Here is a 19,233-nt window from a genome sequence, read left to right as displayed (position 1 = left end):
CTGCAAAACTTTATTTTAACGTTATTTTAACAGGGTGACAGTTTACACTTGGGGAAATTGGCATTAAAAAACGCCGAATTCACAATTACTATTCCTCGATGTAATGTATCAATTGACACACAGATTACTACTGTGACATTACTTTGATAGTGGGGAAAAACTTAAAAACGTGAGGATTCACAAGCAAGTTCTGGAGTTATATGGCGCACCTTTTATATGGGACGTTGACAGGCGATAGAATAATAGCCTCGGAAAGTGTAAGTCACACTCAATCTAAAAACATGTTTATCATGTCTGTGTGTGCAGGTATGATTTAATTAATACGCCGAAAATGTACCTTAATTGTTTCGACAAACACCGCTGCTGCTCCATGTGCTGACCGTGTTTATGATATCTTACTTCCTGTTTTTCTGTTTTTTTTTAACAAACACGTGGGTCGAAGTGAGTTCCTCCTTCAGGTAGTCTCTGTGAACTTCATAACGTGAACTGGGGCCCATCATAACTACCTTACACCACTGAGTTTATTGCTCTAATATGTCATTGTCTTTTAATGATCTAATCTCAGATCCCATTTCAAAACCTACATTAAAAAAAATCTAGATGAAAAAAATTGGAGCAAGGATGAAACAAAGCTCACCACTTTGTGAAAAACTGCATGGGAAAATAATCATTATTATTGAAAGGCAGAATTGAAAATAACTTCTGAAATTTCTGTAGATTGCAAGAATCTCTTCCTATGCTAGAATACTAATATTAGATGGCTTTGACCTTTGATCCCTCAGGCAGAACTGCTTTAAAAACTGACAGGACTGTAAAAAGAACATTACTACATAGGCTCTGGATCAAGTTTGTTGCTGCATCTACAATTGCAAGTTAAGACTCTGCCATTCCTGTGGAAAATACACCAGACAACTACTCAGTCATATGGATGGAGAGAATTCACTTGGAAAAAACAAATTTGTTTCTTTAGAACGCCCAAGATTACAAGTATACAAACGAACACTCAAAATCAAAATCCCCCAAACTTGTCTTGTCCTATACCTGGGACATATGGAAGGATCGGTGCACAAAGGAGACCAATACTTGATTAAGATTCTTCTTGCTGCAGCAAAAAAGGCCATCACAAAGAACTGGCTCCAGTCTGTTGCACCCGACTATAGACTATGGCTCAACATTATCGTGATATTCAAACAATGGAGAGACTCACATATAAACTAAAAACTAAGGAAGACTCATTTTCTAAAGGCTGGGAGAAATGGTTGCTGTACATGTCAAAAAATGAAGAAATGTAAAATATTGTTTATATGTAATGTGGAGTGCCCCCCAACAGGTACTGTTCCTCTTTATTTTCCCACTTTAGATCTTTCTCTCTAACTTTCTCTCTCTGACTATACTCTACATAAAACCAATAAAAGAAAGTTAAAAAAAAAAAAAGACTGCCATTTCAATCATCTAAAATGGCCTGACACAAATTGGAAAAGCGTGCTGTGGTCTGACCAGTCCAGCTTTCAAAATGTTTTTTGGAAATCATGGCTGTTGTTTCCTCCAGGAGGAAAATGACCATCCAGATTGTTACCAGCACAAAGTTCAAAAGTCATCATCTGTGATGTTGTGGGGCTGTGTTAGTGTCCATGGCATCATGGGTAACTTGCACATCTGTAAAGGCACCATTAATGCTGAAAGGTACACACAAATTTTTGGAGCATCAGATGATGCCATCCGTCTTTTCCAAGAAGACATTCCTGCTTATTTCAGCAAAACAACGCCAAGCCACATTCTGCACGTCACAACAGCAACTTCGACTGAACAGAGTGCAGGTATGAGACTGGCCTGTCTACCTTTGGAAAAGTGCAGTGCATCATGAAGAAGAAAATACGACAACAGAAACCCTGGACTGTTGAACAACTGAAGTCCTTAAACAAGCAAAAATGGGAAAGAATTAGCTGTTAAAAGAAAAGGTGATGTAACATGGTGGTAAACATGCCCCTATCCCAACCTGTAGCAGGCATCACATTCAGACAGAGTGTATATTTACAATAAACAGAGTTTAGCAGTTTGAATAGTAAATATATAGTCTTTGTACCCTTTTTCCAATAGAAAATGTCAAAAATGATTTAGCTAACGATCGCACTGTGTGATTTACATTTTAGGCAGTGTCCCAATTTTTGGGGAATCGGGGTAGTGCATCTTCGTAACTTCTTCCCGCTGAGAATGCAGGTATGCAGACTGATGGGGTAAGTTATTCATAGCAGCTGATCTATGATGCCTCAGAGGCTAACAGTGAAAGTGACAGGAACTGTCACAGAGTCCTTGTCAGTCAGGTCTGCTGGCAGCGGGACAACAGACAGAGCAGGTGGAGAGGAGAGATAGCTCACATACCAACATGCTGCAGAGTAGCACAAAGAGCCTCTATTGGCTTGACGGCACGTTACTGCTTCCTCTTCTTTCGCTTTACAGTGAAAGAGGATATTCACTATAAGCTAAACTAATAATAATGCAACACACCAATGTTAATTTACTTACAGCTACCTTTTCGCGTCTTGAAAGTACAATGACTAGTGTCTAATTTATCTTTATTGCAAAAATATGCATGTGTGCTTTATCTTTAAAATATTCAAACCAATATTCAAATGCATTTTCACTTGGCTCTTGTTAAAAGCTTCCTCTGACAGATCAGGCACTACTTCTTTAGGAAAAATGTATAAAAAATATATACACAAACATGAAAATATTTTGCTTACAAACCATGCAGATTATAGGATGGATTGAAATACAGTACATGCTGAGAAGAAATCCAGGGTGTGATCAAGACAACAAACAGTGTGCACTTGGCACTGATGCAGTTATTCTGAGACGACACACCTATGTGTAAATCTAATTGCACAATAAAAGATAAGAATAGTGATTATCAGTTTGGACACCATCCAGGGCTCCACCAGCAAAATACTGGAAATGCGTGGATATGCCAGACCTTCAACATTGTCTAGAAATTCCATGTTTAGGTCTAAAAGTAAAATAAAAAAGATTTTTTGCTGTTTTCTCTACATAATCTACCATGTAGCAGTCTGATGTAAATACTTATTTAGAGAAATAGCTTTCAAATTGGGCTTAATTTTCACAGCAGTAGGTGAACTTAATGGCAAATTAAAGAAAAGAGCAAATCTGTTTGTCTCTGAAAGCCTGCAGCAGTGGTAATATGTCTTTCAGACTCACTGTCTGCTTGTAAAAGTGACACCAGGAGCGGTGTTGCATAAAGGCTAAATCAGGAGGTGAGAAAACAGGTTGTACCGGCTCTCTCGCCATCACATCAGATAAAGGTGCTGAATCTGAGTCTCGATTTCTAATATGATATGACATGATGTCTGAAGCTCAATATGCCACCTATGGAAAACAAAAAAATGATTCCCAATGCACATAAAGGAGATTTGTAAGCAACAAGAGAGTGTATGATCAAAAAGTTGTAATAACAGTTGTTGAATCAGCTTGTGTACAACTGACAGACTCACAGTGGCACCACATAAAGCTGCTGGGTAACAAGCTTGTAAGTCTTGACATGTGCGTCACTCTGCAACCATGCAAACCACATGTTTCAGATTCTTATTACCAAGTGGCCGCTCACTATGTGCTCCGAGTTACAGTAAGGCATGTTCTAGCAGGACATTCTTTCTACATTTTTATTCATTGCATACAATGCAGCTTAAGCTAAGTACAGTACAGAAAAATCAGAATTGTATCCAGTTTTTGTGGTCACCCAAGTCCAGTGGATTTTAGGAAGTGAAAGTGAACAATGGCGACCTTTGAAATGATCTCAAAGCAGAACTAAGAGGGGAAGCAGCCTCACAGTGGTACACTGTAACAAAGAATAACTCGTGAAAGGGAAGACAGATGGAAAAAACACCTGATCACTACAAACATTAAAATGACAAAATAACTCATTCCATTTTAAAAGTAACAGTATTTTTAATTTACAAAAACCACAGTGACAGCAAGAGAGTCAGTGAATATCCAAAAAGTCCTTGATTGCCAGTTTTTAAAACACTGTACATACATTATGGCTGTACAATATGAGTAACAAGTAGATGAACGTGTGAGTCAGTGTGTTCAAGACATGATGGCCAGTCTCATGCTTAATGCAGTAAAAATGAAGATGTATAAATATGTAGTTAAGCTGCTTCCCGAAAGTTTTGTATTGCCTTCATCAATCCTGTATCAATCTGTGGTAAGTTCCTTTAAATATTGTACCTGAAAGGAGTCTGTGGCAGTTAGCTGAGCTGTAACATTCAGCGCCTCAGTCCCGGAGCAGTCCCAGCTTCTTCAGAGCCTCACGGCGGTTTTCTCCGTTTTCAGCACGTGGGCAGATCAGTACACTGATGCCTTGTGATCGCGGCAGCTTCTGAGAGTCCGAGGAGTGCTGAAAGGCAGGCAGGGACCTCCGTAAGTCCGGCTCTTTCCTGGTGGCAGGGCTCATATGTGAACCCTCTCCCCGAGCGCTTGAAAACTCTTTCCCGCTCCCCAGAGAGGCCGGACGTGCCCGACTGTTACGTATCTGGCCGGGACTCTTCTCACCGATCTGACCGCCCTCATTGTGGTCTTGACTCGCCATGTAGCTGCTTAGACCGAGACCAGAGCGCTCCAGGGTGGCGGATTTGACACCTCTGACCTTGGGTGGGGTTAGATGGTTGACCAGGGCGGGTGGGGTTAGAGGAGGTGTCATGTGTTCATCTCCTGCGTCAGAAAGTTCATTATCTGACAGCAGAGGTTGAACAGGGTCACTGAAGGCAGGAGGTGCTGGGAGAACTTCAGCTGGCCGGACTGCAGGAGCTGATAGAGACACAGCTGGAGGAGACTGGAGAGGAACATGAGGTGGACTGTTGACTCGCGTGTAAGATGGTGTCAGGGGTGGTGTATGTGGAGCTGCTGGGCTGATTGGAGAGGGAGGAGCTGCCCATGATCTTCTAGTTTTGGGAGAATGTTTTGGACTTAAGGCGGGGCCTGAATCTGCCTCAGCAGGCAGCAGGCCAAGCTTTCGCAGGGCCTCCATGCGGACCCTCTGAGGGTCCATCAACAGCCTGTCACTGGTTGGGGACATTGAATGTCCCGCGTTGCCATCAGAGCCAGCCACTGTTGGCTTGTGTGACTTCAGAATAATGTTGGAAGGAAGCTTCTTGGGCTTAGGGGCCACAGCAGGTGGACTTCTGGGCTCAGCACCTTCAGGAAATGGACTCATAGGGGGACCAGAGCTGACGGCTGGCAGACTCAGTTCTGAGGGCTTGTTTGGAGGCTCCTGGGGCACAGAGGAGCTTAATGAAGTTCTCTCTGCAGAGGCTCTCTGGCGTAGCTGCTCCAAGTCAATGGTTCCTGGTTTGTTATTGGATATTCCTGCAGATGGAGGAAGGACTTTTACCTTCTCTGGCTGTGGAGGAGGGCCGGGCTCATCCATGAAGTCTGAGGGAGGAGGGATCAAACTTACATCCATCTCAGATGGCCCAGAGGACTGATCGGGGCTAAGACTGGCACTTGGGACAATCATAAGGTGACCAGCTTCATCTGTGGATACACACAACGGAGTAGCTGATGGGTGGATTTTGCAATCATCGACCGATTCAGTGACTGGAGGATTAGGTTGAGTCGTGAGGTTCAATTCTGTTTGGAGAGAGGACTGTGGTTCTGAGATCAGACTGAGTATGTGATGCTCGGCTTTGTCTTCAACGGGTAACGCTCTGGATCCAGGCTGTGATTTGTGGTCTATCCCGGACTCAGGCTTGAAACTGGAAATGTCTAGAAAGGAGAAACACCATTACTGCATTTAGTTTTGCAGTTATTGAAATGATTTATTGTAAAATGCTCAGTGTATATGCTAGAGGTTTAACGGGTCTAAAACCCAGACCAGAAACCGTGACAATGTCCACTGATCTTGTAAAAATACTCCCGTTCTAAGTTATTTAGTGTTCTTGAAGTTCTGTTGCAGTTGATTTAATGAACCCAGAATTTTTGTCCGGTTGTTCATATGTTATGAACTTAAAATCTGGAAAACTGTCACATTCCTATCATTTACACGTAGAAACACACTCACACACTATATACTTTATACACACATGTTATGAACTAAGCAAACATGCAAAACAAAATATTACATGCATACCATTTACTCTCATCGGACCCATTTTGTCAGCCTGTAATCCAGGATCTGGTTCATCGTTGGATAAGCCGCTGTCCTCCTGCACCTCCAGAGCTTCAATGGTTTCTTCCAAATACATGAGACACGCCCTCTCTTCTGCAGATAAGTGCTCCATACTGTCTTCACTCTGCAAAATAACAGATATTATTTTATTTTGGTTTATTTTATTTTATTTATTTTTTTTCTCAGGGTAAATGTATATTGTAAATTGTTTGTAATTTTATTCTATTTTGTAGATGGTGTAATTGTATATTGGATTTTTATAGTATTGTGATTTTGTATGTAGTTGTAAAAGCCCAACTAGGGACGGGAGTTGAAAATTAGCTGAAGCTATATCTCTGTATGCAGCACATCAGATGCATGCCCTGTATCTATGCTAACTGCATTGTCCCTATCAAATAAAATAAATTCAATTCAATATGAAAAATAAACATTTCAACACCGAACAACGCATTTCAACACCGAACAGTTTCTCTACTCTTGAGTAATCTCTGTCCTTCATTTAACTTGGCTATGAGAGACAAGACACGTACAATAGGTCAAAGATGTTTAGTGTTCAAACAGCTGCGGAGGAATTATACCCCTCCTGTCCTGTTGCTGGCTATCTTTCATTCCATATTGGCCTGTCAGAAGAACTCATTTCAGGTGACTGAAGGTGTCTGTGAACAGTGTGAGACCTTCTCCCCTCTAGTCATCTTTAATAAAAAACTCTCACTTAAACGCTGCCTGAACAAACGGCAGCGTATGTCACCTCACACAGACTCACTTCCTCTCATCTCGTCTCATTCGCCCTTCTCATATTCACTGTAAATGACCACGCTGACAGTCATTACAGCCTGATGCACAAATCTCACTTCTTTATTTCCCTATTCCCACAAGTGACGAGCGCAGCGGTCATGATAATAAAGTTCAGTTCAGTTTAATGGTAGAGTGTGCGGATGTGTTATACAATAAACAGATAAGAAGCTGGGGCAGTGGGACAGGAGACAGAGGTGAGCAGATCTAGAGCAGCACTCACATAGCCAGAGTTCATGCTGATTACACTGTCGCAGCTCCCGGCACTGTCCAAATTGCTTAAGGATTCCATGGCAACACCGCCTGGCCACGTGTCACTCTTCGGCATTGCACAAGGAAGAAGACGAGGGCAGGACCGAGGCCTCACGGTCCTCTTTTGATTGGGTTAATTTAGCCAACAATCAGTCTGAGGAACCTGAGGAATCTGAAAAGGTCAAGGAGAAAATAAAAGAAAAGGACAAAAACTGATGAAAACTCACACAAAATCAGATGAAATGTGTGTTGCGCTGCAATCTCCTTTAAAGAATTAGTGAAATGACAAAGACTGAACTTCTACAGCTGGTAAACATGAGATGAACACAAAGGCTGTATAAAATAAGTGATAGCATCCATTGGTTTGAAACGGTTTGAAAGCCTCGAGTTTGACATTTTGACCATCGCCATTTTGGCTTTTAAAGCCAGAAGTGACCATATTTGACAAGAGGGTGGAGCTAAGTTATTAGTTGGTGCTAGTGCAAGCTAGCTTGTTTAGCAAGCAGCAAAAATGAAAAGCTTACAGTTTCTTTTAGAGCTAGACAAATATATCCATTGATAGATATTATCGGCTGATATTGGCCTATCTGATATGTGCCGTTATGAAAACTTTTTTTGCACAATATATAATGCAGAAAATGTAGCTTGGTGTGATTCAGAAATGGTTTTAGCCATTCATTTGTTCTTAAATTGTTCTTAATTTGTTCTTAAATAGTAAACAATTGACTGAAACTGAAACAGTAACTATGTTTATTTCCTATTGTTTTATTCTTTATTTTCTCATTTATGGAATTGGCTGACACTGTAATGTATTGTTTGTATAATGTATAATAATGTATAACAATTAATACAGTTTTATATTTGAGAAAGTAGCTCTCTGGGTACTTTTGCAGAGTGGTGAAAAAATGGTGCACAATCCACATAATGAATTGTATCAGTTATCGATTAATTTCCCACTCTAAAAACAGTATTGGCATCAGTTTCTTTATTCCAAAAATGTTGGGACTCTGCAAAAAAAAAGATAAAAACATCAAAACAGAGTTCAGAGTGTATATTTACAAAAACTAAAGTTCTCACTTTTGAACAGAAAACATTTTGTCCTAGTAAAGTTTTCAGTTGAATATATGTCAGCAAGTTTTCATATTCTATTTAATTTTTGGAATCGAAAGCTGAACAAATTATTCTTAGGCAACCAAAATGTTCCAGTTAACTTTGTTGGACTGAAGAGGAAGAAGTAGTGTGTGATTGCACAATAGTGCACAAAATTGGTTTGTAAACATCACAGCAATAACTATTAACGTCAAATCTTTCCATTACTGTGACTAATGAGTGTAATAAGTTACAGCTGATAGCTAAATGAGCCTCATAATGTAATAGCTCTCCTATTTTAGATGTCAAATGTGCTGTCACTGTGACTTATTAAACATAACCAGTCATGCTAATTCAAGCCATTATACAAATAAATGGATGAATTAGTAAACATTTTTATTTACACATTACGCATGGCTTGGATTAATATGAATTCAGTACATAATTGATGTTAAAAGGGGTTCAAGTTTTCAATCTGTGTTAAAACAATCGCCAGGTTTCCATATGGACATTTCTGCCATCATTCATCCTGTTAACAGCAGACGTACAAACAATCCTATCTTAATGCTGATTCATTGTGATGGAGGACAAAATCTACAGTCCTTGTTTAATGCAAAAATGTGTCCCAACATTATCAGAAGCTAATGTGAAGACAAGCTGCAGTCTGAGTTACATAAACCAGGAAGATATCTTCAAAAAGTTAAAGTCTTTTTAGTATAAAATCCCCTTTTTATATTTCCTCAGACAGTGTTTCCTCATTCAGCTGTAGTGGAAGGACAGTAACAAAAATGAGAAGTGTAGGACATTTTAATAGACAAATGGACACATTGTAACACTAAATTGAGTAACCAGTTAAAAAAAAAAAGTATTAGGCTCTTATATAGCGTATTAACAGGATTATGACATCAACAACTTTTTATTTCTTGTGATACAACTTTAATGGTTTATTACATATCGTTAGCCTCATAGCATAATTGCCTAAGTCATTTTTTGGCCAAATTGTGATATCTGCCTAACTTTACTCTCCTACCACTGCTGCATCTTTCTGCCTTATTGCGTATGTTCTCCCTATCAGAACACTTGTTAGAGTCCAAAATCACTTTCTGCCTTATTCATCTCTTTGACTTAGGTATTTTTGCCGCTACATACAAACCAAAGTACATTATTTATATGTAAGCGAAAAATTGCCTTAGTCAGGGCATATTCTGCCTCAGTCACTTTTATCTGTTATGAAATCGATGTGTTTAATTTTTTATGCAAACTTGTTCACACTTCTATTTGAACTTACTGTTACAATATCAATTAAAAATACCAATGGGCTTACTAAAAATTTTGTTTTTTCTTGTTTTCCGAAAACTTCAAAATATGACTTAGGCAAATATGCTATGAGGCTAACGATATATAACATCAATTAAGATAGATAGGTGTCCAGTTATGCTGCTCGAATACGTCATTTGAGGCTTTAAGCGGGTTATTTATCAGTATTCCAGTCACTGTGATTAGGCAGTGAAGCAGGAAGATGCTGCGCTTTGTTTATGAACATGCATGACATACTGTACGTCATGTACGATCTGTGTCCAGACAGCTGATATGCCGTGTTATGTTGCAGCACCACACTGCTTACATGTGTTTCCTGCCTATTAACGTGTATATATTACTACTGACAGGTCAGGCATGGGGAGAGCAAGCCAGCCAAAAACTAGAAGCATTATTACAGGTTTTCAAAATCACTAACTGACACTAACACCAGCTGATTTAGAAAGAAATGGGGCATGAACAAATTCCTAAGACCATAAACAAAAGGCCACTTAAAGCAAAGTTCTCACCTATTTACTTTCCCTTTTAGGTGCTTAAATCGCTTTAGCAAGTGCCAAAAGCAAACACCACTTATATACAATGAATAATGGTTGAGGGATAATATCTGATCCACTCAGGTTAAAACTGCCGTGCATTGTAGCTAAATAGGTCACACAAAAGGCAATAATAATGTATCGCATGACAAAAGCTTTACAACCTGTTCTATGGCTTTTTCATCACGTAGCGTCAGCTGCACAATCAGGTTCAGGTGTGTTCGTGGAAGCAGAGCAGAGCTAACGTCAATGTTCTCTTATCTCACAGAACATTTGATTAAACATATAAGAGCGAGGGAATTAAGGTTTCCCTTTCAGAGACAGTGTCACTGTTTATTTGTGGATTAGCCCCCGACGTGTCATCAGGTCTAGAAACCTGATGCTGCATGAAGGCTGCGAGTTATCAGTAATTACTGGGGCATTAAGGTTGCTACGAGGACACTCATTCACCATGAACAATGTGCCTGCTCTGCCAGTACAAGGCTGTTAGTGATGTGCAATGCAAGAAATGTTTCTAGGAAAAAAAGGGGGCAGCTTCTGAGAGGTTTCTTGTAATGAACTGCTTTTCATGAAAGCATCATGGAAGCATTTATTCTATTGTATTTTATTGTACTTGAATACCGGACTGCTGTGACAACCGAATTTCCCTTCGGGGATGAATAAAGTAATCTATCTATCTATCTATCTATCTATCTATCTATCTATCTATCTATCTATCTATCTATCTTTACAAGATCAAAGATCAATCACTTTTATTCAGGGCTGTAGTGATCATAGGGGACGGTGAGGACATGTCCTCTGTATTTTCTAAGAAAACTAACACATGCTGGGCATTTAAGAAGCAGGTTCAAGTATTTTTAGACTCAATATATTAAGATATGATGATTTTTTTTTTGCCTTAAAGTGGTGTACAGGATAAAAACTGAGCATTATTCAAAATTGAAATATTGACTATAGTGCAGTACGTGTTGAAATATATTCTATAGACTTAAGAAATAAAATGTATTTGGTAGAGATTCTACCTTGATCATTTAATGTTCTTGATGGTTGTTGTTGTTTTTTTTACTGAAAATAAGAATAATGATTCAGAAATGATCATTCACTCCAATAACATGAATCATATCACAACTGCAATATCAGTACAAATAATCACAATTAGATATTTCTTATTTGTTTATCGCTCAGCTCTATACAGGAAACAGTATTTCTTCCTGACAATATGAGAACACGCTCTGAGAAATATAATTTTACTCACAATGTAATTGAACAGTTAACTGAAAGGCCTACAAATGACAAACTTGAAACCGACTTTTTAACCTACCTCTATTGAGTTGTTTTTAAAATGATGTTACTTGTTAAGCACTTTGAGATCTGCTGATAAAAAGTGCATTAGAAATAAAATGTATTATTATTATTAACTCAATGATTACAAATGGAAAAAAAATATTATTACGAAAAATAAAACCTACATTTAGAAAACACTTGCAACTAAGGTTTAAAGATTCAAGTTAAAAAAAAAAAAAAAAAGACGAGCAAAGAGCAATGACATTTTTGTCTTGTTGACGTGGAGAAGCAGCAAGGACAGCTGATCACCAACACCCACATTCACTCGTGTTTTCTGGCAACAAAAGCTGGTTGACAAAACAGCCACTGGCCTCCAAGTGAAAGCTTTAATAGCTTCTAATTACTGTCCCTCCCATTAACATCAGCAGAGTGAGAAACAAGTCCCAAAGCCAACACCTCTCTCTGTTTCTCTCTCTCTCTCTCTCTCTCAAACCTGAACAACAAACCAGATGGGCGTCAATGGGAGAGATCACTACACCCAAAGCTGAGTCAGGATTTAATTGTGACAGGAATGTCACTTTGCTTGCTTCCATGTCTTAAAGACACCTCTTAAATTAAAAGTGTGGCGCTCTGATGTGACTGGGTGTTCCACCTTTATTACAACTCAGCAGATAAAACACTTTATAAAAAAGGGGAAGAGCTTCTCCAGGTATTTTATGAGTTTACAGTGCTGTAATCGTCATTAACAGTTTATGATGACAAATTAGAATGTCACTGTAATAAAAAAAAGTTTTTAAAAATGTGAAGTATGTGTTCAAGGACAGAAAGAGTTGGTTTAATGATTTACAGTAAACAAAAGTTCATGGTGAGGTTGTGCAACTCACAACCTGCTGGAGTGAACAGAAATATTCCATTAATGTTTAGCTTGGCTCCTTCCTCCAAAATCACTTTTATTGACATATGCGAGCAAATATTTGCACTTTTCCTGACTGAACTTGTACTCACTAAGCCACCAAATATTCACTGATTAAACACTAATGATTAATGTGTCATCTCTGAAAAGAAATATGGGCTCAAACAGAGCATGAAAGAGATTAGTAATGCGGGAATATTTCTTTTGCTGATTATTTCAGCCGTGACGTCAATTTTCCAAACTGTAAACTGAGTGAGGATGACACAGAAGATCTGAACAAGGTCAGTCACACCCCTAAAAAATATTCAGCTACATGAAGTAATAAAATAAAAGCCTTGGAAAGTATAACAAGAGGTCATAGTCACATACGCGAGTTTCAGAAAATTACTGATATTTGTGTATTTAAACCTCTGAAGTCCAGGAGATTTTGGTTCAAATTTGTCAAATTCCTATGCATACATTTCTGTCTCTGTTTAGCATATTTCAGTCTGTCCTTACATCACAAAATTCACATTTTGAAAATGGTCTAGAAACATAAATGGCACTCTGTGAAAGCTCCTATGACTGAACTTTCAACTGGCTTTCTCAGCTTGTCTACATATCATATATAAATAAAGTTATGACTGTAAATAAAACATGTGTATTTTCAATAAATAGATGGACTCCAGAGGGTTAACTAAACAAAGTTTTACTAATAACTTCTCTGTATTTATGAATAAAGCAGAAACAAACATCGCACTTCAGGATTTCCTGATAACTCACCGCAGAAGTGAAGAGAAATGAAGGTGAAGTGTGCAGCTGTGCGTATTAAAAACATAAAATAAATGTTTTCAGAAGTCAGTCCATACCCGCGGTGCTCCGACAGACAGCTGCACTGTTCCTGGAAGTAAAGCTACACGGAGCGAGAAGTCACCGACAGAACAGGTGGGAAATAATCGCAGCCAGGTGAGCCAATTAGCTTCCGGGCAGGTCGGTGCGCGTGGCCAATCAGAGAGCGTCTGAGCGAGACGTTTCCGAGAATAACAGCAGCCCAATAAACTATAAAAACTATTTTTATTCTCTACAGCAGAAGTAAACATTTAATAGGAAAATATGACAGTCACATTAAATAGATTACATACATCTTGTTCTTCTCTGTTTGAGCACAGGCTCTACAGTACTCACAGTACTAAATCAGATTTTAAATATATTTAGCATGTCCCTTTTGTTTTGAAGAAATAAAAGGAAGATTATTATTATTATCATTATTAGTATTAGTAGTAGTAGTATACCTAATTATTACTCACAATCTCATATTTTATATAGTTATTTAAATGTTTATTTAACTAATTCAGAATTTATATTTTTCTGTCACTGGGAAACTTTTTTGAAACTTACTTTATTTTCTAATGGATATTCTTTTTGGTACAGTTTGCTGGACAATATTTTATGGATAAGCTACTGGATATCTATCTATCTATCTATCTATCTATCTATCTATCTATCTATCTATCTATCTATCTATCTATCTATCTATCTATCTATCTATCTATCTATCTATCTATCTATCTATCTATCTATCTATCTATAATAATCTAATAATTGTGTGTCTTTTTTGATAATTCTGTGTCTTATTTTGGTAATTTTGTGTCTTTTTTTTACTACTTGTGTGTCTTTTTTGGTAATTTTGTGTCTTTAGGGTCATTTTGTTTATTTTTTAAGTAATTTAGTTTTTTCTGTCATGTTGTGTCTTTTCTGTGATTTTGTGTATTTTTTTTGTGTCATTTTGTGTCTTGTTTTAATAATATTGTTTTTTTTTTGTAATTCTGTGTATCTTTTAAGTAATTTTGTGTTTTTTCAGTCATTTTGTGTCTTTTATCTATCTATCTATCTATCTATCTATCTATCTATCTATCTATCTATCTATCTATCTATCTATCTATCTATCTATCTATCTATGAGCCATTGGCTACATATAATGTGTGACAAGATTTAAAATAATAAAAGACTATTTGACTAAGACTTTAAATGGGACATTTTACTTTTTTGCCTTGAACTTTTACCCTCTTGCTCGTGTATGCTGCGCAGAGGATTGTGGATTAGAATAGCAAGAAAAGCATGCTGGCTGACATTCTGCGGTAGGACACCTTGTTACTGCACAGCCTACTATGTACTGGGACCTCATCTTTTTGTGTCACACTAAATAGGCCATGGTTGTTGGGTATTGGAGCGCACACAAGTCTACAGCCACGCTAGCTCCTCTGTGCAGGTGCTTTAAGTGTATTGGACTTTATTGTCTACAAATTATCCACATTTTTAACTGCAATGTGGATGGATGACCCTTATTCATGTTTATGATTACAGACATATTAGCTTATTTGAAAATAATGAATATGTTTATTAATGTATTCAATTTACAGCTGCACTACTACAAAACAGAAAGGCTGAGCTCCAGCCAGGGGGATTTGTTCATATGAATGACTTATGCACTCATGCACAGTGACATTTCTGAGCAACACATTAACAACACACAGACCTGAGTTCATGAAAGATAAAATAGTTTTTTGTAATACTGTGCATAAACATAACACCAGGAAGGCAGACAAGGGTGATATTGTGCAAGCTCATCCAAGAACTAATTCTCTGAAAAGAACAGTGCTTTATAGAGCGAGTAAAATATGGAATGATTTACCACTTGATATCCGTCAAGAAAAAAGCTAAACATCCTTCAAAAAGAAATTAAAGATGTACTTTGTCAGTGGTTAATGTTAGGTGTAGGGCTTATTATATTTTTTGGGGGGGTTTATTTACATTTTTTTTGTTTATTTTGGTTGAAAGGACGTTACTCTTTATAGAAGCGATGTTTGCCTGGATTCATGATGTCCAGGATTACAATCAATGATACTGGTTAAAGCTGTATTGTTTTGTTTTGTTTTTTGTATTTTATTTGTTTTCTGATCAAATGCATTTGACCAATTATTCCTAAACATTTAATCCAAATGGCTATAATTCAATGGTTTGATTCTACAAACTGTCTTTTAAATTTGTGCTGCATTTTGTAATGAACTTTTGTGCTGCACTTTTCTAATGTATTTTGGAATGTGTTTTTACTGTTAAAGTTGTTGTAGGACTGTTGAGTATTACTTGTTGGAATGTTTTGACCCCAGGAAGACTAGCCAACTGCCATGGCACAAGCTAATGGGGATCCTTTAATAAAACATAAAAACATAAAACATAACCAAGCTAATATTAATAAAGTCACTCATTTTAATCCATTAGTGCCTTAGAAAAAAAGGTGGCACCATTAAATCCTGCCCTGTTTATAATTGAGTATCCCAAAATAACAAATACCACTTGCTTGTTTTACTAGTTATTCTTGTTGTTTACAGGCAGCATCATGCTGTGGAGAGTCAGTGTGTGTTTGTGCATGTTAGAGTTTAGTGAACAAAGCAGGTCTGTCTGCAGGAATCAGCCTCACAATCAGCATGCAGCAGGCCAATCTGTTTTCCAGGAAAAGCAGCAAACATCTGTGACGTCTGTTGCACATCTATGAAAATGAGCAGAAGGTATAAATTCATATTTATATCGGCGCCAGAAATCATAATCTATTGTACTGTTGATGTTTTTATGTTGGCCAATGAGGCAAACTTTACGGAAAAACATTTTTCATACCAGCAGTCACATCAATATATCAAACCTATGTTAACGATTTAGTATTGGGGATTTATAGATAATAACATGCAGCTATAGGATATGCTGCTCTCCAAAATAATTTGAAATGAGGTTCATACAGGAATCTTACTTTACCTACACTGTTAAAAAAAACAACTGTTGTTTTTACCGGGAAAAAACTGGCAGCTGTGGTTGCCAGAACTTTACCGTAATAAATACGGTACAAATGTTTCTATTTTTACGTTAAGAAGATATTAGCACTGTTGATTTCACGTTTAAGATTGCCATTTTATTCCATTTTTTACCGTATGAATGAAGTTTTTCCATCAAAAGAAACGCTGTTCTGCCATATAATTGACAAGAAAATACTTTATAAATGCTGCATGAATTAAAAAATTTAACATTTAATATTATATTTTTGTCAGAGATATGGTGTTTAGTACATTTAACAGTGAAAAAAAGTGTTTTTTACAAAAGATAAATACAAAAATTACAGTGATGCTTGTATATATATTACAGTATATTTTTGCTACAAACACGGTGCCAGAGTATTTTACAGTGGAGTAATGTATTTAAAAACAAAAACAAAAAAAACACTGTTTTTGGCTGATATATACATTTACGGTGTTTCATTGTTACTGAAACTGAATAAACCCATTTATCAATTTACGTCTTTTACTGTCATGGTTTAGCAGTTTTTCACTGTAAAATCGACAGACATTTTTTACAGTGTAAACTTATAATACCAGTATAAAGCAATCAGCTATACCTATTTTTTTTTTTTTGGCCTTTAGTCCCATCACTGCACAACAATCAGAACACTGAAGAAAATCAGATGATTCAGATAACACATGATGATTTATTTATGATTATGATTCATTTAACTATTTTATTCGCTGTGTGCAACATCCACAAAATAAATCCGAAGATGAAGTCTGGTTGTCTCGAATGAGACAACACCGGGGGAATATGAAAATATATATTCTATTTCACCACGTATTAATACATAAGCAAATTAATTTAAACAGTTAAATGAGTTGTTATTGTTGACATATTTCACAGCAGTTGGCATTTGAATTATAGCTGCAGTAATTGTTGTGCCTTGACTCATTCCCCTTCTGAGAAAGATAATAAAAAAGTAAATGCACAACCTAGAGCTGGAGCAATTTGAGATTATTTTTTAAATGAATCTGAGTTAATAAATATAAACAATGACACAAAACGTATTAAACAAAAAGTTTGAAGGCTTGTATAGTTTGTAAAGTCACGACAGTAATAAAGGGCCACGTTAGGATACATGGAGCCTTCGACTTAAAGGGACAGTTTACCAAAAATCAAAAATTCACATTTTTCCTCTTACTTGTAGTGCTGTTCACTAATTGTTGTTTTGCTGCAAGTTGCTGAGTGTTCTAGATAGCACTTTGCTTGTGGTGCTCAGAGCGCCAGACAAACCTATATTTAAAAAACTCAACATCAATCTTTCCTTAACCCATAAGAACCCGTGGTGACACCCGTGTAACAAACACTTTAAATCTTCCAGAATCTCCCATATTCAGAACAGAAATGTGAAAAAGTAGCTAATTTCAAAAAACGTATTTGTTACTGACCATAATTCCTGAACAAATTAAAGTCACAATTTTGTATATATATGTTATGGAGATGTAAACAAAAATAATAATCTATTTATTATTGATTTATTCTTATTTTGTGACTTAAAAACAAATCTGACAAAAAAAATATTGTTAAACGGCACTATAAATGTCACAATTTTGATAAATGTTGTGGAGATGCAAAGAAAAAGGCAAATTTGTGTCTAGTTTTTGTATTTGAAAATAAGAAATATCATAAACATAAATACCATAAACGCCCAATGTATTGTGTATGTCACATCACAGATATTTGACATTTAGGAGTAGTATTATTATTATTTTTTTAAACATCATTATGTGTTCTATGTGTCCACTTGGTCTGTGGTATATCCCCCATAATTTTCCTTTAAGGATTATGGGTCTGGGTTCTTATGGGTTAAATCCTGAGTCAGTTACTCAAGATAACAAACTATAAATATAAAAATATAAAAATAATCGGGTCATGATTTCAACAAGGTCTGTTGAAAAAGTCATTGCAGAGACAAGACCCCTTTCCATAGCAATGGGTTCCTTAATTCTTCTAGTTTTCACATTATATCAACACCTGTAGTCTTACATCAAAGATTTCCAGAGTCTTGAAGCCTTTATTATCACATCTAAATCCAGAGCAATCAATGCATAATGACGCTGTTTATTTTACCAGCTGTTTCTATTCACTAAAATTGTCTATTTTGAACTTGATTATTTCCAGTAAGGGATCAACAGAGGACTTATGTAGCTGTTAGCTTTCTTAGCTCATCTGGTTTGAGTCACCGGGAGACAATAAACTAAAATGTCAATGATTGGCAAGGATTTTTTGCAGAATATACCACTTGTCCAAAAAAAGGAAAATGCTATTTGGACTCCTAATGTCACTGCAGCCTGCACCTTTACCTGCTGTGAGGACTGATAGAAGAAGCTTTGATGGCGTGTTACTGTCAGCTTGTGCTTTTATATCCTGTACTGTGTTACACCTGCAGTGGCTGGGAGCTGCTGCTGTCCATCCTTCAGCAGAGAAAGCTTTATGAACTGGACGTGGAGGTGGAGACCAAACATTTCATCCTGCACATCCACTGACCTTGTTCGCCATCAGAGACATTAACAGCACTGAGCTGCAGCAGGACTAAATGTGACCAAGGTTATAATAGTTTTGGATTTTTAATTAGTTTTAGTTTTATTTTCGTTGTGAATTTTTGTCTTCAAATTCAGTTAGTTTTTAGAGTCAGTTTTCTAGTTTTAGTTTAGTTTTTATTAGTTTTAGTGTTAGTTTTAGTTTTTTTGTAATGGGCTATGTGTTGGGTGCCAGATTCAAAGAGGTCATAATAAATGTTTCCTTCATTACCTTTGGTTTATCATCTCAGCCCCAATAAGGTTATTAACTCTTACAGTTCTGGGTGTTTTTAATTTTGGTTCTAGTGTAAACATCCCAGTCTCAGTAAACATATTTACCATGTGTTGCATGTTCCAATAGAAACACTGAATTATGAATGAAAAAAGTTGACAAAAACGAAAACTAAGGTCATTTTCACTATAATTTTAGTTAGTTTTAGTTAGTTTTGTAACCACACAATACAGTTTCAGTTAGTTATCGTT

The 19,233-nt window shown here is 36.9% G+C and overlaps 1 protein-coding gene and 1 long non-coding RNA gene across 2 annotated transcripts; one reads left to right on the top strand and one right to left on the bottom strand.

Annotated features, from left to right (window-relative positions):
- Nucleotides 1–3,660: 3,660 nt before the first annotated feature.
- On the bottom strand, nucleotides 3,661–13,539 carry LOC131971891 (specifically androgen-regulated gene protein). Its single transcript, XM_059333555.1, has 4 exons — nucleotides 13,124–13,539; nucleotides 7,197–7,397; nucleotides 6,143–6,305; nucleotides 3,661–5,778 (listed from the first exon to the last, which is right to left on the bottom strand). The coding sequence occupies exons 2-4, from the start codon at nucleotides 7,299–7,301 to the stop codon at nucleotides 4,289–4,291; spliced, it is 1,758 nt and encodes a 585-aa protein (XP_059189538.1). The 5' UTR covers nucleotides 7,302–7,397; nucleotides 13,124–13,539; the 3' UTR covers nucleotides 3,661–4,288.
- Nucleotides 12,456–19,085, top strand: LOC131971893 (uncharacterized). The gene is made up of 3 exons (XR_009394415.1): nucleotides 12,456–12,642; nucleotides 15,806–15,906; nucleotides 18,621–19,085. It is a non-coding gene; the product is annotated as an uncharacterized LOC131971893 (long non-coding RNA).
- The last annotated feature ends 148 nt before the right edge of the window (nucleotides 19,086–19,233 follow it).

This window comes from Centropristis striata, chromosome 5, assembly GCF_030273125.1.
Source record: "Centropristis striata isolate RG_2023a ecotype Rhode Island chromosome 5, C.striata_1.0, whole genome shotgun sequence".
NCBI classification, from domain to species: domain Eukaryota; kingdom Metazoa; phylum Chordata; class Actinopteri; order Perciformes; family Serranidae; genus Centropristis; species Centropristis striata.
This window is presented reverse-complemented; position numbering and strand designations above follow the sequence as displayed.

Coding starts and splice junctions, on each gene's coding strand:
- LOC131971891 (XM_059333555.1), bottom strand. CDS start 7,301: ATGCCGAAGAGTGACACGTGGCCAGGCGGTGTTGCCATGGAATCCTTA. Junction 6,306..7,196: donor TCAGCATGAACTCTGGCTAT/GTGAGTGCTGCT, acceptor GTTATTTTGCAG/AGTGAAGACAGTATGGAGCA. Junction 5,779..6,142: donor GGGTCCGATGAGAGTAAATG/GTATGCATGTAA, acceptor TCTCCTTTCTAG/ACATTTCCAGTTTCAAGCCT.